At 39.8% G+C, this 23,450-nt stretch overlaps 1 protein-coding gene across 2 annotated transcripts in view; it reads right to left on the reverse strand.

Moving 5' to 3' along the window:
• Positions 1–23,450, reverse strand: part of AIDA (axin interactor, dorsalization associated) — a 59,252-nt gene that overhangs the window by 28,032 nt on the left and 7,770 nt on the right. For both annotated transcript variants that reach the window (XM_008268388.4, XM_002717493.5), the window contains exons 2-4: positions 16,969–17,038; positions 8,154–8,207; positions 7,718–7,772 (exon numbers count right to left, since the gene is read on the reverse strand). In XM_008268388.4, the coding sequence (XP_008266610.1) occupies positions 7,718–7,772; positions 8,154–8,207; positions 16,969–17,038 (179 nt within the window). The remainder of the gene's footprint in view (positions 1–7,717; positions 7,773–8,153; positions 8,208–16,968; positions 17,039–23,450) is intronic.

Here is a 23,450-nt window from a genome sequence, read left to right on the forward strand (position 1 = left end):
CCTGTCAAATAAATAAATATCTTTTAAAAAAAAGGTTAAGGGATTTAAAGGGAGCTTAGGACTCTAATACAATAGTATCGGGGACTTCAATACCCCACTTTCAGCAATGGACAGATCAACCAGACAGAAAATCAACAAGGAAACAGCAGGTTTAATCTACACTATAGACCAAACAGAACTAACATATCTACAGAACTTTTCATTCTACAGTTGCAGAATACACATTCTTCTCAGCAGTGCATGGAACTTTCTCTAGGACTGACCACATACTAGGCCATAAAGCAAGTCTCAGCATCCAAAAAAAATTGAAATCATACCATGCCTCTTCTTGGACTACAATCAAATGAAGCTGGAAATCAGCAACTCAGGAATCTCTAGAGCATATGCAAACACATGGAGACTAAACAACATGCTCCTTAATGGACAGTGGGTCATAGAAGAAATCAAAAACTTTCTGGAAACAAATGAAGATGACAACACAACATATCAAAACTTATGGGCTACAGCAAAAACAGTGTTAAGAGGAAAGTTTATAGCAATAGGTGCCTACATCAAGAAATTGGAAAGGCACCAAAGAAATGAACTATCAATGCATCTTAAAGATCTAGAAAAATAACAACAAACCAAACCCAAAACTAGTAGGAGAAAAGAAATAATTAGAAAACAAATCGACAAAATTGAATCAAAAAATTTTCAAAAGATCAGCAAAATGGGGCCAGCACTATGGCATTGTAGGTAAAGCTGCCGCCTGCAGTACCTGCATCCCACATGGGTGCCGGTTCGAGTTCTGGCTGCTCCACTTCCGATCCAACTCTCCGCTACAGCCTGGGAAAGCAGTGGAAGATGGTCCAAACCATTGGACCCCTGCACCTGAATGGGAGACCCAAAAGAAGCTCCTGGCTCCTGGCTTTGGATCAGCACAGCTCCGGCCATTGCCGCCAACTGGGGAGTGAATCAGCAGATAGAAGACCTTCCTCCCTCCCTCTCCCTCCCCTCCCCACCTCTCCTTCTTTCAGTGTAACTCTTTCAAATAAATAAATAAGTCTTAAAAAAAGGGATGACCCAAATCAATAGAGATGAAAAAGGAAATGTAACAGCAGACAGCCCAGAAATAAAAAGAGTAGTAAGAAATTACTACAAAGAGTTGTATGACAACAAACTGGGAAATCTAGCAGAAATGGATAGATTCCTGGGTACATATAACCTACCTAAATTGAGCCATGAAGACACAGAAAACCTAAACAGACCCATAACCAAGTCAGAAATTAAATCAGTAATAAAGGCCCTCCCAACAAAGAAAAGCTCAGGACCGGATGGATTCACTGCTGAATTCTACCAGACATTTAATGAAGAACTAACTCCAATTCTTCTCAAACTATTCAAAGTAATTGAGAGAGGGAATCCTCCCAAATTTTTTATGCAGCTAGCATCCTAAACCTGAAAAAGATGCAGCAGAGAAAGAGAATTAGACCAATTTCCCTGATGAACATAGACGCAATAATCCTCAACAAAATTCTAGCTGATAGAATCCAACAACACATCAGAAAGATCATCCATCCAGACAGGGTGGGATTTATCCCTGGTATACAGGGATGGTTCATCATTCGTAAATCAATCAATGTGATACATCACATTAACAAATTGAAGAATAAAAACCATATGATTATCTCAATAGATGCAGAGAAAGCATTTGATAAAATACAACACCCTTTCATGATGAAAACTCTAAGCAAACTGGGTATAGAAGGAACATACCTCAACACAATCAAGGCAATTTATAAAAAATCCACAGCCAGCATCCTATTGAATAGGGGAAAATCAGAAGCATTTCTGCTGAGATCCGGTACCAGACAAGGAAGCCCACTTTCACCATTGCTATTCAATATGCTATTGGAAATTTTAGCCAGAGGTATTAGGCAAGAAAAAGAAATCAAAGGGATTCAAATTGGGAAGGAAGAAGTCAAACTATCCCTCTTTGCAGATAACATGATTCTTTATTTAGGCGATCCAAAGAACTCCACTAAGAGACTATTAGAACTCATAGAAGAGTTTGGGAAAGTAGCAGGATATAAAATCAATACACAAAAATCAACAGCCTTTGTATACACAGACAACACCACACCCGAGAAAGAACTGCTAAGATCAATCACATTCACAATAGCTACAAAAACAATCAAATACCTTAGAATAAACATAACCAAGGATGTCAAAGATCTCTACGATGAAAATTACAAAACTTTAAAGAAAGATATGGAAGAAGATACAAAAAAATGGAAAAATCTGCCATGCTCATGGATTCAAAGAATCAATATCATGAAAATGTCCAATCTTCCAAAAGCAATTTATATATTCAATGCGAAACCAATCAAAATACCAACGACGTTCTTCTCAGATCTGGAAAAAATGATTCTGAAATTCATATGGAGGCACAGACGACCTCGAATACCTAAAACAATCTTATACAACAAAGCCAGAGGCATCACAATACCAGATTTCAGGACATACTACAGGGCAATTATAATCAAAACAGCATTGTACTGGTACAAAAACAGATCGATAATCCAATGCAACAGAATAGAAACACCAGAAATCAATTCAAGCAACTATAACCAATTAATATTTGATTAAGGAGTATTGGGCATTGCCTAAAACCTCCATTACAACATGGCGCCTGGCAGATGTTCAAGGGGTGTGTTTGTGGCTGCTGCAGTTAAGCCACGTAAGATCAGACCACCTGCAGGGATAGGTCCACTTTAGTTCCAGACACAGGGACAGTGCATGATCCTTATACTTTAAGATGCCCCTGTGCATGGTCCACCCACACCTTCATGACCTTTTCGCTGATTTGCTCCCCTGCTGCCTTATAAGCCTATACACTTCCTCAATAAAATAGTTTCTGCTTCGACAGAACTCACGGGTGCTTGCTGTGTTCTTGACCTGTCGACCTTACCTTTCCCGTTCACCTTGTCGGGGAGTGCTTGTAGTGTTCCCTGCTGGTCAGGGGCCAGCCTCAGGCTTAAGACCCCAACAAAGGAGCGAAAAGCAATTCCTGGAGCAAGGACAGATTGTTCAACAAATGGTGCTGGGAAAATTGGATTTCCACCTAACACCTTACACAAAAATCCACTCAACATGGATTAAAGATTAAATCTATGACCCAACACCATCAAATTATTAGAGAACATCGGAGAAACCCTGCAAGATATTGGCACAGGCAAATAATTCTTGGAAAGACCCCAGAGGCACAGGCAGTCAAAGCCAAAATTAACATTTGGGATTACATCAAATTGAGAAGTTTCTGTACTGCAAAAGAAACAGGAAAGTGAAGAGGCAACCGACAGAATGGGAGAAAATATTTGCAAATTATGCAACTGATAAAGAATTAATAACCAGAATGTACAAAGAAATCAAGAAAATCCATAACAACCAAACAAGCAACCCACTTAAGAGATGAGCCAAGGACCTAAACAGACATTTTTCAAAAGAGGAAATCCAAACGACCAACAGACACATGAAAAAAATGCTCAGGATCACTAGCCATCTGGGAAATGCAAATCAAAACCACAATGAGATTTCACCTCATTCCTGTTAGAACGGCTTTCATACAGAAAATAAATGCTGGAGAGGATGTGAGGAAAAAAGGTATCCTAATGCACTGTTGGTGGGAATGTAAACTGGTAAAGCTACTACGGAGGTATGGCGGAAGTATGGAGATACCTCCGAAATCTGAATATAGATCTACCATATGACCCAGACATCCCACTCCTGGGAATTTATCCAAGAGAAATGAAATCAGCATATGAAAGAGTTATCTGTATCCCTATGTTTATTGCAGCTCAATTCACAATAGCTAAGATATGGAATCAACCCCAATGTCCGTCAACTGAAGACTGGATAAAGAAATTATGGATATGTACACCATGGACTACTACAGAGTGGTTAAAAAAAATGAAATTGTCGTTTACAACAAAAAGGATGAAACTGTAAAACATCATACTTATTGAAATAAGCCAGTCCCAAAAGGACAAATACTATATATTCTCATGGATCTGCGATAATTAATAGAACACCAAAAAGATAATCTCTAGAAATGAAACTGACACTTTGAGATGTAATGACTTTGAACAGCCCTTGTCTTGACTGTTGAGCAGCAGGTTTTTTTTTCCCCATACAATTTGTTGAATTCTTTACTTAGTATAGAGTTAATTGTATGTATATAAAGTTAAGTGAAAATAGAACTTAGTAAAAAACAAGAATAGGAATAGTAGAGAGAGGAGGACGAGGGATGGGAGTGTGGGTGGGAAAGGCGGGTATGGTAAGAATTCTTATGTTCCTAAAGTAGTACTTAAGAAATGCATGAAGTTTCTATGGAAAATAAAAAAAGGGAACAGCAGATGAAAAATCTCTTAAAAGGTCTAAGACCCAAAAAGGGAGATTTTCAAATGACAAGCATTATCTAAACTCAAATTAATAAAAGGAATAAAAGAAATCCATCTATTACTATTTTTCCTTTCCATTCCCAACTCCAAATCTTTAAAAAAAAAAATGAGGAATAGAAGACTGGTGCAGGGGCCAGGGTTGTGGCACAGCAGGTTAATCCACGGCCTGTTATGCCAGCATCCCGTATCAGAGAACTGGTTCAAGTCTCAGCTGCTCCACTTCTGGATCCAGTTCTCTACTAATAGGCCTGGGAAAGCAGCAGAAGATGGCCTATATATTTGGATCTCTGTCACCCACATGGAAGTCCCAAATAGAATTTCGGGGTCCTCGCTTCAGCCTGGCCCAGCCCTATCTGTTGTGGTCATTTGCAGAGTACACCAAGGGATGGAAGATTTCTGTATATCTCCCTCCCTCTGACACTCTGCTTTCCAAATAAATAAAATAAATTTTAAAAAAGAGAGAGTGACTCAGATTGTAGTCCAATCTTCCACTAACATATGGGTCAGTGATCTCTCAGGAGCTTTGAACTGGAGAACTATGCTATTCAGGATTGACGTCAATACTGCACCACCATAAAAGTATTAATAACAGAGTATAGTGAAAGAAACATAGGCTGGTCTCAGTGACCCTAAAACTCATCCCTGCTGTTTACAGCAGGATCAGGTCTCAGGCAAGTGGCAGAGTAGTCATTAGCAAAACGCAGTGGAAAAGATGGATCCAAGAGCTTGGCATCTCTTTTTTTTTTTTTTTATTTATTTATTTATTTATTTATTTTTTTTGACAGGCAGAGTGGACAGTGAGAGAGAGAGACAGAGAGAAAGGTCTTCCTTTGCCGTTGGTTCACCCTCCAATGGCCGCCGCGGCCTGCGCGCTGCGGCCGGCGCACCGCACTGATCCGATGGCAGGAGCCAGGAGCCAGGTGCTTTTCCTGGTCTCCCCTGGGGTGCAGGGCCCAAGCACCTGGGCCATCCTCCACTGCACTCCTTGGCCACAGCAGAGGGCTGGCCTGGAAGAGGGGCAACCGGGACAGAATCCGGCGCCCCAACCGGGACTAGAACCCGGTGTGCCGGCGCCGCTAGGCGGAGGATTAGCCTAGTGAGCCGCGGCGCCGGCCCTTGGCATCTCTTAAAAACAATAATTGTTATTGCCAATTAAAGATCCTAAGAGGCAACAGGACAAACAGTTGAGAATTTTTGTAGGAAATAATAAGGGGCCAGTGCTGTGGCATAGAAGGTTAAGACTCTGTCTGCTATGTCAGCATCCCATATGGGTTCCAGTTTGAGTCCCGGCTGTTCTACTTCTGATCCAGCTTCCTGCTAAAGCACCTGGGAAAGCAGAAGATGGTCCAAGTGCTTGGGCTCCTGCACCCACATGGGAGATCTGGAAGAAGCTCCTGGCTCCTCACTTTGGCCTGGCCCAATGCTGGCCATTGTGGCTGTTTTGGGGGTGAACCAGCAGATGGAAAAATCTCTCTTTCTCATTCTCTCTCCTCCTATTTCTGATTTTCAAATAAATAAATAAATAAATTTTTTTTTGAAAAAAGAAATACTAAATCTTAGAGGACTTATAATTTTTATTGCCATCCTAGCTTTCCGTAAATTTTGTTTGGAAACAGAAAGACAAAATTAATGGAAAATAGTGACCAATTGAGAAAACCAAAACCCTGATTATTTTTTATTGCTTTTCTTTAAACAATATCTAGCCAGTCATGAAAAATCATATATTACTCCAGTTAGATAAAATGTCCAAAATAGGTAAATTCATAGACATAAAATAAATCAGTCATCACATAGAGCTGGTAACTCTATGTGGGCCCTGCACCCACGCAGGAGGCCTAGAGGAGGTTCCCGGCTTCAGATCGGCTCAGCCCTGGCCGTTGCGGCCACTGAGAGGTGAAACACCAGATAGAAGCTCTTGCGCTTTCTCTCTCTCTCTCTGTCTCTCCCTCTCTCTCTCTCGGTCTCTCCCTCTCTCTCTGCCTTTCAAACAAATAAAATTAAATATTAAAAAAAGAACTATTTCTCAATGTAAAATCATGTTTCTTGCAACAAAAAGTTCATGATCTAGATTATATAAAGCAACCAAAAGTATTAAATGACACAGTTTGTCATACTTCTTGCCACATTCACAAGGATAGTGTTCTGAAGAGATGAAATATGATCACCTAACCACTGTGGAAAAGCCACCAGAGTCACAACAAATGTCCAGTTGTTTTTGTTCTTCTACCAGTTCAAACAACAGAAACCAGACTTCCTTCAGTGCAGACTCTGAGAACTCCTTTCCTATTCTGGACCTGTAATTACAATTCCATTTTGACTACCTCAGTAACATCTTTATCAGACTTGCTATAAAAGAATTAGGAATTAGTAGCTTGTGGAACTGACACGTAACATTCTCTCTCGGCTGTAAGAGAAAAATATGTTCTTTTGCCTTTTCACCAGGGAACAGAAACATCAAAAGGAGTACTAGAGGGAACAGAGCTAGAATGACCAATGTCCTCAGATTTAGGCCCCGCTCAGCTACTAAGGGTCAAAGTGAAGCAGGGCAAATCATTTCATCTGTTCCTTCACCACAACGTGAGAGAAGCTGACTACTTAGCTCTTAAGACTCTTTTCTGTTTCAAAATGCTATGATTTTGTGATTATCTACTTATAAATCTGACTTAAAAGGTACTCTTTCTTGATTAACAAAATGTTAAGATGTGCAATCTTTCTCAATGATAAAAGAGAATACTGACTTACATTCAGTCTTAGAGTCAACTCTGTGCCTTTGCCCATACTGCAAACATTGCTCCTAAGAGAACGTTTATTTGAAACAACAAAAAAGCTTTATTTGGCAGCATCCTAACCACCAAAACATTTGAAGGAATTGTTTACTTCCAAGTTTTATAGAAAAGAAAACAGAGACAAGGAAACATTTTGTAGTACAGTTCTAAGAGCTGTACTTTAGTTGTTGATGGCATGTAGCGTAAATGAGCATCAGTGACTGACAAGATTTCCACTAGATTCTATGTAAATGTTTATCAAATTATAGCCTCATCAAAGCAATTAAGACAAAATAAAGGCTAATATATATATGATCCAAATATAATCTCATGTATTCTATAATAAAGATGAAATTCAAACAATAATTACTATAATACCACAGATATTTTAAAAAGATCATAAAGGAATAGAAATTAACAGAAATAAATCAACAATCATTACTAAATAATCAACATCTACAGTAACTACTTTTTAAAGGAATAACACTTTACAAAATATAAAATAAGACTCACTTGGTTCTAGCTTCTTCAGGTCCTCCAGTTTAAATTCTTCTTGGGACTGTGTGGACTAAAGTTAAAATAGGTATATTAACCTTTTTATTACAAAGATTTCACTGTACTCTATCTCTTAAGCAGCAAGAACTAGCTCATCAAAATGAATCTATTTCTTGTTTCTAAGGTTGAAAATGAAAAGTCTCAAACTGATTTGTGCATTCCTGGAACATTCATGCTAAAAGTAACAGAAAAAAAACGAAGTCATATCTTTTATTTCTATAATTCATAAATATAAATTAAATCACTTATGTGTAAATTTAATAAATGAAGTACCATTGTTATAAAATCCTTCTGGGACAGTATTATTTTTGGCATGAATGTCTAATGTTTTACCAGGATAGTTCATTATAATTTACTTTTCTTGTATTAGGAAGCAGAAAAAAACTCTATTTACCTGTAAAGCTGCACTTCGCAATTCCAAGCATGTTGCAATTTTGCCTATGGTTTTCTGTAGGAAAAATAAATTAATGCCCAAATTATTACAACTGTTAGTTGTTGAAAATCAAGTTAATCTCTACTGACAAGAGATCTATGACTCTTAAATGAATTGATTTCTTTCTAGCATCTTACAGACTTTAAAGGAAAGAAATGGGTGGGAGGCAAAGGACTGAGATGAAGGAGAGAAGGTGCACGTGTCCTCTCCTGACCTAGCAGGCGATACACCAAATTCTAAATCAGGCCTGCTCTGGTGACAGCTTTACTTTATAGCTTTCCTCTGACTTGTTCAATGAAGCACAAGAGTAATGCAAAGCAAAATCAATATATGTGGTGTACAGTGACAAATTTTATGGTCAGATCTGTTTAATGTAACATAATGAGCTATAAAATAGACACAAATATTAGGGCACAATCCTTGCCTGTAATAAACTTATATTCTATTACATGAGATAAGACATATAGAAACATTATAAAGTAAGACACTCAATTACTACGGAGTTAAGCTCCAATAACCCTACGTACTGAATTTCTACAAAGAGTTTAGAAAATTGTCATGGTTCAATTGTCTGAAGTCCCAAACTGAATTCAGGAGATAGCTTTTAAAGATAAAGGGGCTGGGGGCAGTTGTCACTGTGAAATGAGCATTCAGTGACCAGCCAAGGAACTGTGACTAATTCTGAAAAGAAGACACTTTCAGATCTGCCCTTTAAGAAGATTGTTATGATAAAAGTATACACATAGGTTGAAATAGAAAAAAAGACTAAAAGAAAAACCAATCAAGCTAGTTCTACTGTCCAGGTAAACAATAATCACAATAATATCAATGACTGGGATAGAAACAAGGAAACTCACGCGAGAAACATCCATCTCAGTCGGCAGATCAATCATGCCCATTAAGACATTGAAGTCCTCCCCAAAAGAAATTTATGCTTTATTAGGAATAAATCCAGGCCACAAGCGAAGTATTTACATACAATGTTTATACTGCCTATACAAAGAAATGCTTTGAAAAGAAAATGACATTTTGGGAGCCAGTGTTGTGATGTAGAGAATAAAGTCACCTCCTATGACTCTGGCATCCGATATGGGCACAGCTTCATGTCCCAGGTGCTTCACTTCCAATCTAGCTCCCTGCTAGTAGCCTGAGAAAAGCAGAGGAAGATGGGCCCTGCCACCTATGTGGGAGACTCAGAGGAAGTTCCTGGTTCCTAGCTTCAGACAATCCTAGCTCTGGTCACTGCGGCCGTCTGGGGAGTGAACCAGCAGATGAAAGATCTCTGTCTCTGTCTCTCCCTCTAACTCTTTCAAAATAAATAAATAAATTCCTTTTAAAAAGTGTTATGTACATAAAATCTATATCCCCAAATCACGGCTGTTCAAATATACCACTCAACACTGATGAAACTAGTAAAAACTTTTAACTATAAATGTAATAGCAATAATAATAATGGGTAATAAGTAATGAACACTTGAATGACAGGCTCTCCTGATTGGCAAATGTTAATTCATTTAATACTCACTATAAGTTAAATAGGCATGAAAAACGAAGCACAGAGAGGTAGAGTACTTGTAACTTGTCTGAGACATCAATGACAGCAAAATATATAACAAAGCAACACACTTTTTTAAAGATTTATTTATTTATTTGAAAGTCAGAGTTACACAGAGAGAGGAGAGGAAGAGACAGAGAGAGGTTCACTCTGGTTCACTTCTGGTTCACTCCCCGATTGGCCGTGCCAGTCAGAGCTACACCAATCCAAAGCCAGGAGCCAGGAGCTTCTTCCTGGTCTCCCACGCAGGTGCAGGGGTCCAAGGACTTGGGTCATCTTCTACTGCTTTCTCAGGCCATAGCAGACAGCTGGATGGGAAGTAGAGCAGCTGGGACTTGAACCGGTGCCCATACGGCATGCCTGCACTGTGGCAGCGGCTTTATCCGTTACACCACAGCGCCAGCCCCAAGCAGCATACTTTTAATACCAGCCAGTTGTAACTTTTTATATTTCTTTTTTTATTTATTTGAAAGGCAGAATTACAGAGAGAGAAAGGTTGAGACAGAAAGAGATCTCTACCTGCTGGTCCACTCCGCAAATGACCACAATGGCCGAAGCTGAGTAGATTTCAAAACCAGGAGCCAGGACCTTCCTCTGGGTCTCCCATGTGGATGCAGGGGCCCAAGCACTTGGGCCATCCTCTGCTGCCCTCCCAGGTGCATTAGCAGGGAGCTGGATTGGAAGATCAGCTGGGACATAAACCAGTGCCTAAATGGGACGCCGGTGTCAACAGGCGGAAGCTTTACTCACTACTCCACAACACTGGCCCCACTTTGTATATTCCTTTAAAATTGATTTTGTAGGGGCTGATGCTGTGGCATGGTGGGTTAAAGTCCAGACATGTAGTGCCAGCATCCCATATGTGTGCCAGCTCAAGTCCTGGCTGTTCCACTTCCAACCCAGCTCCCTGCTAATGTGCCTGGAAAAGCAGTGGAAGATGGCCCAACAGTTTAGGCCCCCGCACCCACATGTGAGACCTGGAAGAAGCTTCTGGCTCCTGGCTTCAGATGGGCTCAGCTCCATCGTGGCCATTTGGGGACTGAACCAGCAGATGGGAGATCTCTTTCTTTCTCTACCTCTCTCTGTAACTTTTTCAAATAAATAAAATGAATTTTAAAAAATTGATTTGTAGAAAAGATTTTGTTAAATGAGCTAAATCAGTGACTAAATATTTTAAAATATTAATTATGAGGCAGGTGTTGGAGTGTAGTGGTTAAGACTGGGTTTAAGGCTGCACTCTGCTCCTGTTCCAGCTACTTGCTAATGTGCACCCTGGGAGACAGGTGACAGCTCAAGTGCCACCCATGTAGACCAGGCATTGAGTTCCTGGCTCCTGACTTCAGCCTTGCCCAGCCCTGGCTGTTGCAGACATTTGGAAGTGAACCAGTAGATAAAAGATCTCTGTCTGTCTGTATATGTCTCTCTCTGGTTCTAATACAGTCTCTCTGCCTTTCAAATAAATTTTCTAAAAAATAAAAAATTTAAATAAATGCATAAAAAGATTAGTTAGCTTCTTTTCCTTTTTACTATAAAATCCATTTGATTTCATGCTTTTAAAATTTAAGGTAAAATGTTGTTCAACTATTAGCCCACTAACAAACTATTTTAAATTTATTATTTTTTTTTTGTTTTGGACAGGCAGAGTTAGACAGTGTGAGAGAGAGAGAGAGAGAGAGAGTTGAGCCCAACTATTTTAAATTTAAACAGTTCTTCAAGCTAAGCAGAAATAGAAAAAGTTAAACTTTTTATACAGAAATCTACTTAACTATGGCAAAAGACCAATAGGCATTATTCATAACTATTTTAAGGAACCACACCCAACCTCAGTATTAAAAAAGTGGAACGCTATAATTTCTACTGTAGCATTAACTTTGAAAACATGTAGAATTTATTGATGTCAAAACCTAGTACTTGCTAATAGTTATTTCACCTTTCTTAGAAATATACAGTTCAGCCGGTGCCGCAGCTCACTAAGCTAATCTTCTGCCTGCGGCGCCGACACTGTGGGTTCTAGTCCTGGTCGGGGCACCAGATTCTGTCCCGGTTGCTCCTCTTCCAGGCCAGCTCTCTGCTGTGGCCTGGGAAGGCAGTGGAGGATGGCCCGGGTGCTTGGGCCCTGTTTCCGCATGGGAGACCAGGAGGAAGCACCTGGCTCCTGACTTCGGATCGGCACAGTGCACCGGCCGCTGCGGCCATTTTGGGGGGTGAACCAACAGAAAAAGGAGGACCTTTCTCTCTGTCTCTTTCTCTCTCACTGTCTGACTCTGCCTGTCAAAAAAAAAAAAAAAAAAAAAAAAGAAAAAGAAAAAGAAATATACAGTTCAGAAAAACGATTAAGAAGCACAAGTTCACATGAGTATAAGTACCGACAATGAACATACATTAAGACTAAGCACTAAAAGCATTTAATTATAGAAAGACCCACTAGCACTTCATTAAAATTAACTGCTTATATAACTTAATATGGTACAGAAATGGAAAATGTTCTTATTTTCAGAATACTGGTTATTTTATTTTATCGTTACTAGCAAAACTGACATCTCAAAAGATGACTTACAGGAAAGGATGGGTTAAAAATAAGAGGTAAGCTAATTTTGCTAAAATGTACTCCATTTATATAAGGAAAAACAGCTTTAAAAATATACAACAAGTAATGTACTCTCACTTAATCCAGACTTACTTTTTATACTTAAACAGCCAGTTGCCTACTGTGTAGCTAGGGCAGAGTGGGGAGAGGTAGGAAGGAGGTAGAGGTGAAATGCGGGGAAGGGGCAATGTAAAATCTAAAACCAGCATACAGTATTGGGGTTCTCATTACCACCAAATCTGACACAAAACAGGCAAAGACTTTCTAAGCATCATAAGACAGGATGTTCTATTCTGTCCAGAAACTTAGATGAGAAAAATCTACTACACCAAAGGAGGGAATTCAGTGGAATGAAAGCCTTTGGCAGCAATTTGTTGGCTACTAAGCCAGTTGTTATAATGACAAAACTATTGAGAACGGAAATGAAAGCAAACTGATCATGAGGGAGTAAGAATCACAAACTTTCTTATTTTAAGCCAGATTTTTGAGATGAGGAAGAAGACAAAAAGGCAAAGTTTTTGTACCATTTGTCAGCAATTTACTAAAGCTGAGAGAAATCAATAGGTCTGCTTTAGAATTCTTTAGATTTAAATAAATATGTTCAAAATGTATCTTATTCTCTCCAAACTCAGGAGTTATCTTATGATGTTCATATAACAATAACCTAAAATCCAACAAAGCATTTGTCCATCAAATATTTTTCTGAGAGCTCACTGTGAACTAGACAATAATAGAGGAAGTGCTTTAGAAATATAGTTGGGGGGGGGGGCGGCGGCACTGTGGCATAGCAGGTAAAGCCGCTGCCTGCAGTGCCAGCATCCCATATGGATGCAAGTGTGAGTCCTGGCTGCTCCCACTTCTGATCCAGCTCGCTGCTGTGGCCTGGGAAAGCAGTAGAAGATGGCCCCTGTACCCACATGGGAGACCCGGAAGAAGCTCCTGGCTTCAGAATAGCCCAGCTCCAGTCAATGGGGCTATTTGGGGAGTGAACCAGTGGATGGAAGATATCTTTTTCTCTCTCTGCCTGTGTAACTTTGCCTTTCAAATAATAAATCTTAAAAAAAGGAAAGAAATATAGTTGGTTCTTTTTTAAAGCTTCTTTCTTCTCTAAAATTTGCCATAGCTACACCAGCCCTGAAAATAGTAACAGCATACAAAATTCAATTCAAGTTGGAAAACATAAAGAGTAACTGCTCAGAATAATAGAAGGAACATTCCCCATCTTCTTCTGTTGAGGAAAACAATTGATCTTTCTCCTCCTTCAGCATAGGATCCAAGTCTATCATTCAATTAATTTTGCAGGCCTAACAGCTAATATCAATATTTCTAATATGTTCTTCAGAACACTAGACCCAAAAAATGTTCTAAAAAGGCAGAAGGACTTCAAAAAACAATTAAGTTTTAAAAGGCTGCATACCCAAAGTGTTTAAACTATTCAACATACACATGAGCACATTAAAACCACCTCAGTTCAAATAATATGTATTAATTGCTCAGTGTCAGTGTTCTCCGGTACGCTTTCGGAAGATGTTTCCTAATCTTTCATTAACTTGGAACCTCTGACAACTTTTTCCTTATGTGACATTCAAATAAGGCTTCTGTGCACTTTGAGATTTTTGGTTCCACTGTGAATGTTTCACTTGTATTTTTAAAGAAACTTAAACTTTTAAATATATACAATTTGTCTTATATTCATAATATAGCACATAGTGATTTGGGAGTCCTTCTCCAAAACTAAGGAATAAGCTAGCACAACTTCTCTTTGTACTCATAAATGCCTCCTGGCAGGCTTTATAAATTACCTTGGAAAGCAGGCCTCCAAGAGAGGAGGAGGGGTAGAATAGCGCAAAGGCAGCAGTCATTGGAAGATTTAGGGATACCTTTTGGGATCATTTAGGTTTCTCTGATCTCTCATTTCATACATATGGGCCAAAGACAGGACCTAAGACCCTTAAGTCTTCTGATCCCAAAGATCTGCTCTCTCCTCTAGGTCACTGACTGCCAGATCTTTTAGAGTGCAAGATCTATAAGCAAGGGTAAACTGAAAGGAAACAGCTGACAGCGGGCTGCTGAGTTATCAATTAAAGAATAAGCAGGGGCTGGCACTGTGGTGTAGTGGGTTAAACCACAGCCTGCAGTGCCAGCATCCCATATGGGCGCTGGCTCAAGTCCCTACTGCTCCATTTCTGATCCAGCTCCCTGCTAATGCACCTGGGAAGGCAGCAGAAGATGGCCCAAGTGCTTGGGCCCCTGCACCCATGTGGGAGACCTGAATGAAGCTTCTGGCTCCTGGCTTCAGTCCAGCCCTGGCCAATGTGGCCATTTGGGGAGTGAACCAAGGGATGGAAGACTTCTCTCTCTGCCTCTCCTTCTGTCAACTTACCTTTCAAATAAAAAATAAACCTTAAAAAAAATAAGCAACATCATCAAACACCAGCTTCAGTCTTAGATAGTTAAACACAACTAAGAAAAAGTTAATCCTTTCTCTTTAATCTAATCATTACAAGACAAGGCTCATTTCTTGAGAAGGTATTTTGTTGTGGTAATTTTGGTATGTTTTAGGTCAAATCATTTTACATTTGAAGTCACATGGCTCATACTCATAATTCCTTTTTTTTTTTTTTTTTTTTTTGACAGGCAAAGTTAGACAGTGAGAGAGAAAGAGACAGAAAGAAAGGTCTTCCTTCCATTGGTTCACCTCCCAAGTGGCCGCTATGGCTGGCTCGCTGCACTGATCCGAAGCCAGGAGCCAGGTGCTTCCTCCTGGTCTCCCATGTGGATGCAGGGCCCAAGCACCCGGGCCATGCTCCACTGCCTTCCCAGGCCATAGCAGAGAGCTGGACTGGAAGAGGAGCAACCGGGACAGAATCTGGCGCCCCAACCGGGACTAGAACCCGGAGTGCCGGCACCGCAGGCAGAGGATTAGCCTAGAAAGCCTCAGCGCTGGCCTCATAATTCCTATACTTAAGAAGCTGATGTTAGAAAAAATATGGGGTCATTAAAGATTTTTTTAAATTCTCTAAGTTTTTGTTTCCATATTCGTAATATACTTGTTAGCTATTAATTTAGATATCTAGATACCTAAGTTTCTGCTCATTAAAATTTAGGTGTTTTAACTCTCAGTTCTGTCACACTAGCTATTCACTTCCCAACTATTCCTAGCCAGATTCCACAAAAATCTTACAGAGGTACATATAGTCTTCATTCCTTTCCTTTAGTAAATCAGTCATTTCCTCAGCGGAAACTAGTTTCCAGGGCTACAACCCCAAGTGTTGTTGCAAATCTAGTGAGGACGTTAACAAATATTAAAGAAAAAGAAGAAAAATGTCCTGTTAAAATAATAGCAAAATGACTTTTTGGCAAAAAAACAAAAGTACATTAGATAATGTAGATCTTAAATATTTTTAAGGTGCAAATACACTAACACACAAGAAATATGACTAATATGGTGCTTGGGCTTTTTCTTCCCAAATATCTATGAATAAGGATCAAAAGAATAGAGGTCTATCAACTAAAACAGATTTGTTTCAGCTTAGTTTAAAAGTGTGCAAAAAGGGGTTGGCGCTGTGGCACAGCGGGTTAACGCCCTGGCCTGAACTGCCAGCACCCCATATGGGCGCCGGTTCAAGACCAGCTGCTCCACCTCTGATCCAGCTCTCTGCTGTGGCCTGGGAAAGCAGTAGAAGATGGCCCAAGTCCTTGGGCCCCGGCACCCACATGGGAGACCCGGAAGAAGCTCCTGGCTCCAGATCGGCACAGCTAAGGCCTTTGCGGCCAATTGGGGAGTGAACCATCAGATGGAAGACTTCTCTCTCACTGCTTCTCCTCTTTCTGTGTAACTCTATCAAATAAATAAATAAATCTTAAAAAAAAAAAAAGTGTGCAAAAAATTCCTCCCATTCTACTTGTGGAGAAATAAGAGCAAATTAAGTCACCATAGTTTTCACACTACCTTTTTTTTTTTTTAAGAGATGAGAGACTGATTAAAAGTTGACTTAACACTAAATACTCTGTGTCAGGGGAAAACGGAGTTGTTTCCTTCCATTTCTTCTCACTCTTTTAGTTAGAATAAAGCTTCTTTAAAGTATCTCAGTTTTCATAATCTCATAATTCAGGAGATCAACTTGACTCACAAAAAGTTTTAATTCAAGGAGAAAAGGCATCATTGAAATATTTTGCAACCTCTTGTATTTGTTTTGTTGACAACTGTTTATGTCAAATTCTTGACTTGAACTAAGTTTTTCACTGGTGGGTTTTCTGGGTTTGGTTTTTATATGGTTTGTGTGTACGTGTTTTAAGAGACAGACGAGGAGTTATGAAAGAGTTAAACAAACATTGAAGTGGACTGCATTTACTTACAATCCTTCTATTTTCCCAAGTGACCCTAGTCAAACTCCATCTCTGGGTTTCCCCTCCTCAACTAAAATGTAGACATCTTCACTAAAGTTAACCAAAGCCTAAATGGCTGAGGACAGAAATTTGTGAAGTGATAAATCATATGGTACCTCTAAATGATTGCTTAATGTTAGGGCATAATCCTTATCATTCTTTTTCCTTAAGTATAACAGTTTTCGTTAGTTTTCTGCTAACCCTTTTCATTTAGAATCTGCTATATCTAGAGATTACTTTGATACCTTTTGTTCTTCGGTAAATTCAGAATTATTGTGTTGAGCTTGGGCTTCTTTTTGTAGATGTCTTGCCAATCTGTAAGAAAAAAACACATCTTTAGAATTGTAGAAAAGCAAACTATGTCAACTGTAAAAGGTAAAACATTTTTTTTTAAAAACAGTGATGTATAATAATGTTGTTTTCAAAATATAAATCTACATTACCTTTACAATAAAATTCTTTACACAATGATGATGAAAATAAGATTTTTCATACCATTTCACTTGGACAAATCTCAGCTGTAGGCAGTAAAAACAGAAGCTTTGAGCTGGAAAGAATCTCAAAGGGCATCTAGTCCAACTTTCTGTAGCATGCATGAATTTCTTCTGCAACAGGCCAATAGGTAGTTGTCCAGATTCCCCATGAGCTCCCATAATAGTACCAACCAAAGATGCTTTATCAGGCTATCCCTAATTTGCTAATAAGAGTTATCCAAATCTAAATCACAGCACTGACAAAGAGAAAATACTCCATAACAATCTACTTTTTATTTTGTTTTACTTTAAAAACTGTTTATTGTTTTACTTTTATTGTTGTTTTTTGTTTTACTTTTTAAAAAAATTTTACATGTAAAAAGGGAACAAATCTCATGTATTTCATATACACAGTTTTAAGAACATAATGATACTTCCCACCCTTCCCTCCCTCCCACTTGCCCTCCTTTCAATTTTTACAATGACATAATTTCAATGTTCTTTATAATCACAAGTTCAACCCTTCACCTAATACAGAACTCAATAAGTAGTAAAGTAGAAAAACCACTGTCCTCAAGAATACAGACAGGGCTATAAATAATAATCAAATTTCAAAATGTCAATTTTATCTATGTAATTATTTTTGTATTCTGTGTATTAGTTACCACAAATCACAGGAAACATATTTGTCTATTATGCTTAGCGAAATAAGCCAGTTACAATCTACTTTTAAAACATTTTTATGGAAAATAAAGAAAATCCTCCTCCAGTCAGAACACAGAAATATTGTTTGCTCAATTACTATCATCCTTAAAAAACAACAGCTAGGCCTTGGATGAATTTTCAAGGATAGGGCTATTTAATTACATTCCAAGCTCAACAGTGAGGATCAAAAGCTATTTCTGAGACAGAAAAAAACAAAGGGATTGATTCTTACAACACGATAAAAAGAACAATTTGGGGCAAAAAAATTTGAAAAGACATTTCTCCAAAAAAGATACAAAAATATCCCACAAGCACATGAAAAGCTGTTCAATATCATTATCAGGGATCAGAAAAAGAGCTAAAGGAAATATGTCACCACACCTTCCCCTAGAGTGGTCTGACAGTAACCATTACTCTTACTGTAGCAAGGCATCAGCTGAAAATATCCAACATGGCTGCTTCCTGTGACCTATAATATTATAATGGGATTACCATAGCTGACACTCCTACTTCCACCTGATGACACGACATTTCCTAAACAAGCCAGAAAATGGGCAGTCACCAAATTCCCGGAAATCTTTGCCATATCTTAGAAAACTCCACTCAAAGCCCTACCCTTTATGCCTACAGATCACTTAAAGGATGACCCCCCAAAAATAGCACTTAGTGTTCATTAGCATGAGGATAATTAGAGAGAGAGAGAAGGAGAGGGAGAGAAATCAGTGTTGGGAAGGATATTTTACTGAAAACTGGATCTCTCATACATTGCTGGTGGGATTTAAAACGGTTCCAGTTACTGTGGAAAACAGTTTGGCACTTCCTCAAAAAGTTAAATACAGAGTTACCATATGACCCAGGTACATACCCAAGAGAACTCAAAACAAAAAACCTATACACAAACATTTACAGCAGTGTTGTTCACAATAGCCAAAAAGTGAAAAAAAAACAAAAAAAAAACATCCATCAACTGATGGATAAACAAAATCCACACCCATTCAATGGACTAGTATTTGGTCATAAAAACAAAAGAAACATTATTAACATGCTACAGTATGGATGAACCTCAACATTATGCTAAATAAAAGCCAGAAGTTGGAGGGAGCCGGCACTGTGACCTAACGGGTAAAGCTGCCACCTGTAGTGCCAGAATCCAATATAGGTGCCTGTTGGAGTCCCAACTGCTCCACTTCCAATCCAGCTCTCTGCTATGGCCTGGGAAAGCAGAAGATGGCCTTGGGCCCCTGCACCCGTGTGGGAGACCAGGAAGAAGCTCCTGGCTCCTGGCTTTGGATCAGCTCTGGCCATTGCAGTCATCTGGGGAGTGATCCAGTAGATGGAAGACATCTCTCTCTCTCCTGCTCTACCTCTCTTTGTAACTCTTTCAAATAAATAAAATGATAATCTTAAAAAAAATAAATAAAAGCCAGAAGCAAAAGAGCACACATAATTCCATTTATATGAGATGTCCTGCATAAGTAAACGCAGAGTCGGAAAGCATATCTGTGGTTGTCAAGAGATGGGGAAGTGAGAGTGACTGATTGGGTATGGGATTTCCTTTGGGGGTGATGGAAATGTTCAAGAATTAAAAGTAGTGACGGTCAGACAACACTGTGAAAAGTACTTAACAACCACTCAATTGTACAGTTTAAAATGATGAGTTTTATGTGATATTTATCTCAGTACAAAACGTGTGAGGGGAAACTACTCTATGCAACCATATCTGTAAAGATCAGGCATGAAGCATGGCCAGTATCCGATGTATGAAAAGTTTACATCCTCCTTATCATAAAGAAATTCACACACACTCACACACACACACACAAATTAGCATTTGCCACGACAGCTTCACACTACTTTATCAAACTGCTTCCATCCATTTATTTCTTTTCTCCCAAAGAAACTCCATAATATTTATTCCTAAATTTTCATTCCTAACTACATTCACCCTTTGTGGATTCTATAGAGAAGAAGGTACTATTAGTAACATACCCAGTGTTAGTAAAATGGCATAGTCTTATCTATGGCACAATCTCCACCCCAGACACCAACCTAGGCTCTAGCTCCCACCACCATTGCTGGAAACCAGGTGACCACATGGCCCAACCATTGGTGTCAGCTCCACCCTCACCCTAATAGGATTCGCTGCTTCTACTTCCCTGCCCGCCCCCCAGCAAAGTTTTAAGAGGACCTGCTCCTGAACATGTGGCTCTCTCTCCTTCTCTTTTGATCTCTTTTCTTTCTTTGCCCCTTCCCTCCAGTCTGTTGGGTCTCCCCCACCAATAAACCCTTTCCCTTACTCCGATGTTTGGTGTGTTTCCTGGCAGCCTTACACCCAGTCAATGCCCTTCTTCTCCACTTGGTTTCTTTTCTAACTCTTGCTGGCCTGCCCCTACATGAAGTACCCAAAGCCTGTGTATCCTCAGCAGAGCCAATTCTACAGGCCTGAACTCAGGGCAGCTATAGTGTGGTATGAAGTTCTTATTTGAATAACTCTTTAAAAAAAGAAAGATTTATTTGAAAGACAGAGTTACAGAGAGAGGTAGACAGAGAGAGAGAGAGATCCTCCATCCACTGGTTCACTCCCCAAATGGCTGCAATGGACAGAGGTGAGCTAATCTGATCCGAAGCCAGTAGTCAGGAGCTTCTTCTAGGTCTCCTATGTAGGTGCAGGGGCCCAAGGACTTGGACCATTCTCAGCTGCTTTCCCAGGTACATTAGCAGGGAGCTGGATCGGAAGTGGAGCAGCTGGGACTTGAACCAGCGTCCATATGGGATGCTGGCGCTGCAGGTCAGGGCTTTAACCCGCTGTGCTACAGTGCTGGCCCCTGAATAATTCTCTATATAACTTGCTGACAGTAGAGGTCAACCTAGGCAGGGTCATTGTCACAAGAAAGGGTATTACTCTAAACTCCAGCTATAATGACAATAATCAGTAGAAAAATTACTGAAGTTAAAGAGAATACTGCTTTTAAAATTAGGAAATAGAGAGGAAACATTTTAAAATCATGTACAAAATAAATCATAAGAGACAAAAGACTTGTATCTAGAATATATAAAGAACAGTTTCAACAGGTCAGTGATAACTCAAAAGCAAAAAGCAAAATAAGCATATGAAAAGAAGTTCAACATCATTAGTAAGCAGAAATGCAAATTAAAACCACAATGAGGTACAAAGTACACCCACTAGAATGGTTATAATCAGAAAAGACAGACAAGTGCTGGCAGTGTGGAAAAACACACACTGCTGGTAGAACTATAAAATGGCGGGGCCAGCATTGTGTCATATCTGGTAAAACTGCCGCCTGCAGTGCCAGCATTCCATAAGGGCCCTGGTTCGAGTCCCATCTGCTCCACTTCTGATCCAGTTCTCTGATATGGCCTGGGAAAGCAGTAGAAGATGGACACTGGGAAGAGGCTCTTGGCTTCAAATTGGCGCAGCTCTAGCCATTGCGGCCATCTGGGGAGTGAACCAGTGGATGGAAGACCTCTCTCTCTCTCTCTCTCTGCCTCTCTTTCTGTAGCCCTGCCTTTCAAATAAATAAATCTTTTAAAAAAGCTATAAAATGGCAAGGGTTTGGACAAAAATTAGGCAGTTTCTCTAAAATGTTACACACGAATTTACCATATGACTAAGCTATCCCACTCCTAGGCATCTAGCCAAGAGAAATGAAAATACACATCCACGGACAGCGCTGCGGCTCAATAGGCTAATCCTCCGCCTGCAGCGCCGACACACTGGGTTCTAGTCCCGGTCGGAGCGCTGGATTCTGTCCCGGTTGCTCCTTTTCCAGTCCAGCTCTCTGCTATGGCCCAGGAGTGCAGTGGAGGATGGCCCAAGTACTTGGGCCCTGCACCCCATGGGAGACCAGGGTAAGTACCTGGCTTCTGGCTTCGGATCAGCGGGGTGCACCGGCCGCAGCGGCCATTGGAGGGTGAACCAACGGGAAAGGAAGACCTTTCTCTCTGTCTCTCTCTCTCACTATCCACTCTGCCTGTCAAAAAAAAAAAAAAAAAAAAAAAAAAAGAAAGAAAGAAAATACACATCCACACACAGACTTGCATGTGAATGTTCAGGATGGTATTATTGAATGCTGTGGTTTAGATATGGTTTCGGTATGTTCATCAAGGATCTGTGTGTTAGAGGCATTAGGTAAGAGATATTAAGAGATGCGGCCTAGTGGGAAGCCCTTGGGTCACTGGCGGAGCTGCCCTCAGCAGAGGACAAGAGTTGTACTGCTTGGATATGGGATACCTGAGCTCTCCAAGAGTGAGCTGAACCTGAACACTGAATTGCATTCAGGCTTCCTGTTTTAATACACACACTCTCTTCACAATATTGCCCTCCACCACCATGACCAGAGGCAGCCAAGAGGGCCCTCACCAGAGCTGACCCAATGCAGGTGCCAGGCCCTTGAATCTCCAGAACCGTGAGCTAAATACATCTTCTCTTTACGAGTTAGTCTGTCTCAGGTATTTCATTACAGTAACAAAAAATAAACAAACTAATCCATTGAGGATAATCAAAATTCAAGAATCTATCAACCAGTGAATGGATACACAATGTGTGTATGTCCATATGTAATACACAGGATGATGAAGGCAATCTCGGTTCTTGTCTCACATGGAAGAAGAATTTCCAAGCACACAGGGATGGTGAGCAAAACAAGATAAATTGAAATGAGAAAGCTCCTGTAGCAGCAGTCAATAGTGGGGCTCCCAGGAGGAATTGCCAGGGATGCCTCTGGATACTGGCTCTTTTATGCACAAAATGGCTCTCTCTGGTTAGCCCCAGAAGAACATAATAACAGCTACAAACCAATCAGAGAGCTGGATAACAACCCATCAGAGGCAGGGATAAAAACCTATCAGAGGGCTACAATTGATAATCCTGACTAGCTGCTCATAATAAAACTAAGTGTTGCTAAAGACAGCCTCTGGGAAAAAGCAAGCATTCTGAACATCCATAAAGGGACCTGAACTAACTGCCTGTGAGCCTAACTTCTCACAATACTATCCATCAATAAGAAAAGAACAAAATCCTGATACCTGCTACAACATGGATGACTCTTAAAAACATTACACTCAATGAAAGAAGCCAGAAACAAAAGAGCACACATTTAATGATACAAAGTTTGTGGAATGTCCATAAATATCGATGGAAAAATATTACTGGTTGTCTGGGGCTGATGTGAGATTATGGAGTGGTTGTAAATCAGCACAACAAATCTTTCTGAAGTGATGCAAATGTTCTAAAATTTTAATTTGGTGATGGCTACGTAATTTGGTAAATTTAACTGAAAAAAATCATTAAATTGTACATGTAAATTGGGTGAGTCTCACAATATGTCCAACATTCCTTTATTATAAAAATTCCCAACAAAACAGGCAAAGAGGGAATATAAAGGCCATATATGACAAATCCACAGCCAATGTCATACTGAATGGGGAAAAGCTGAAAGTATTTCCCCTTTAGATCTGAATGAGACAAGAATTTCCACTTTTACCACTTTTATTAAATACAGTATTGGAAGTATTAACAAGAGCATCTA

This window comes from Oryctolagus cuniculus, chromosome 13 (genome assembly GCF_964237555.1).
Source record: "Oryctolagus cuniculus chromosome 13, mOryCun1.1, whole genome shotgun sequence".
Lineage (NCBI taxonomy): Eukaryota > Metazoa > Chordata > Mammalia > Lagomorpha > Leporidae > Oryctolagus > Oryctolagus cuniculus.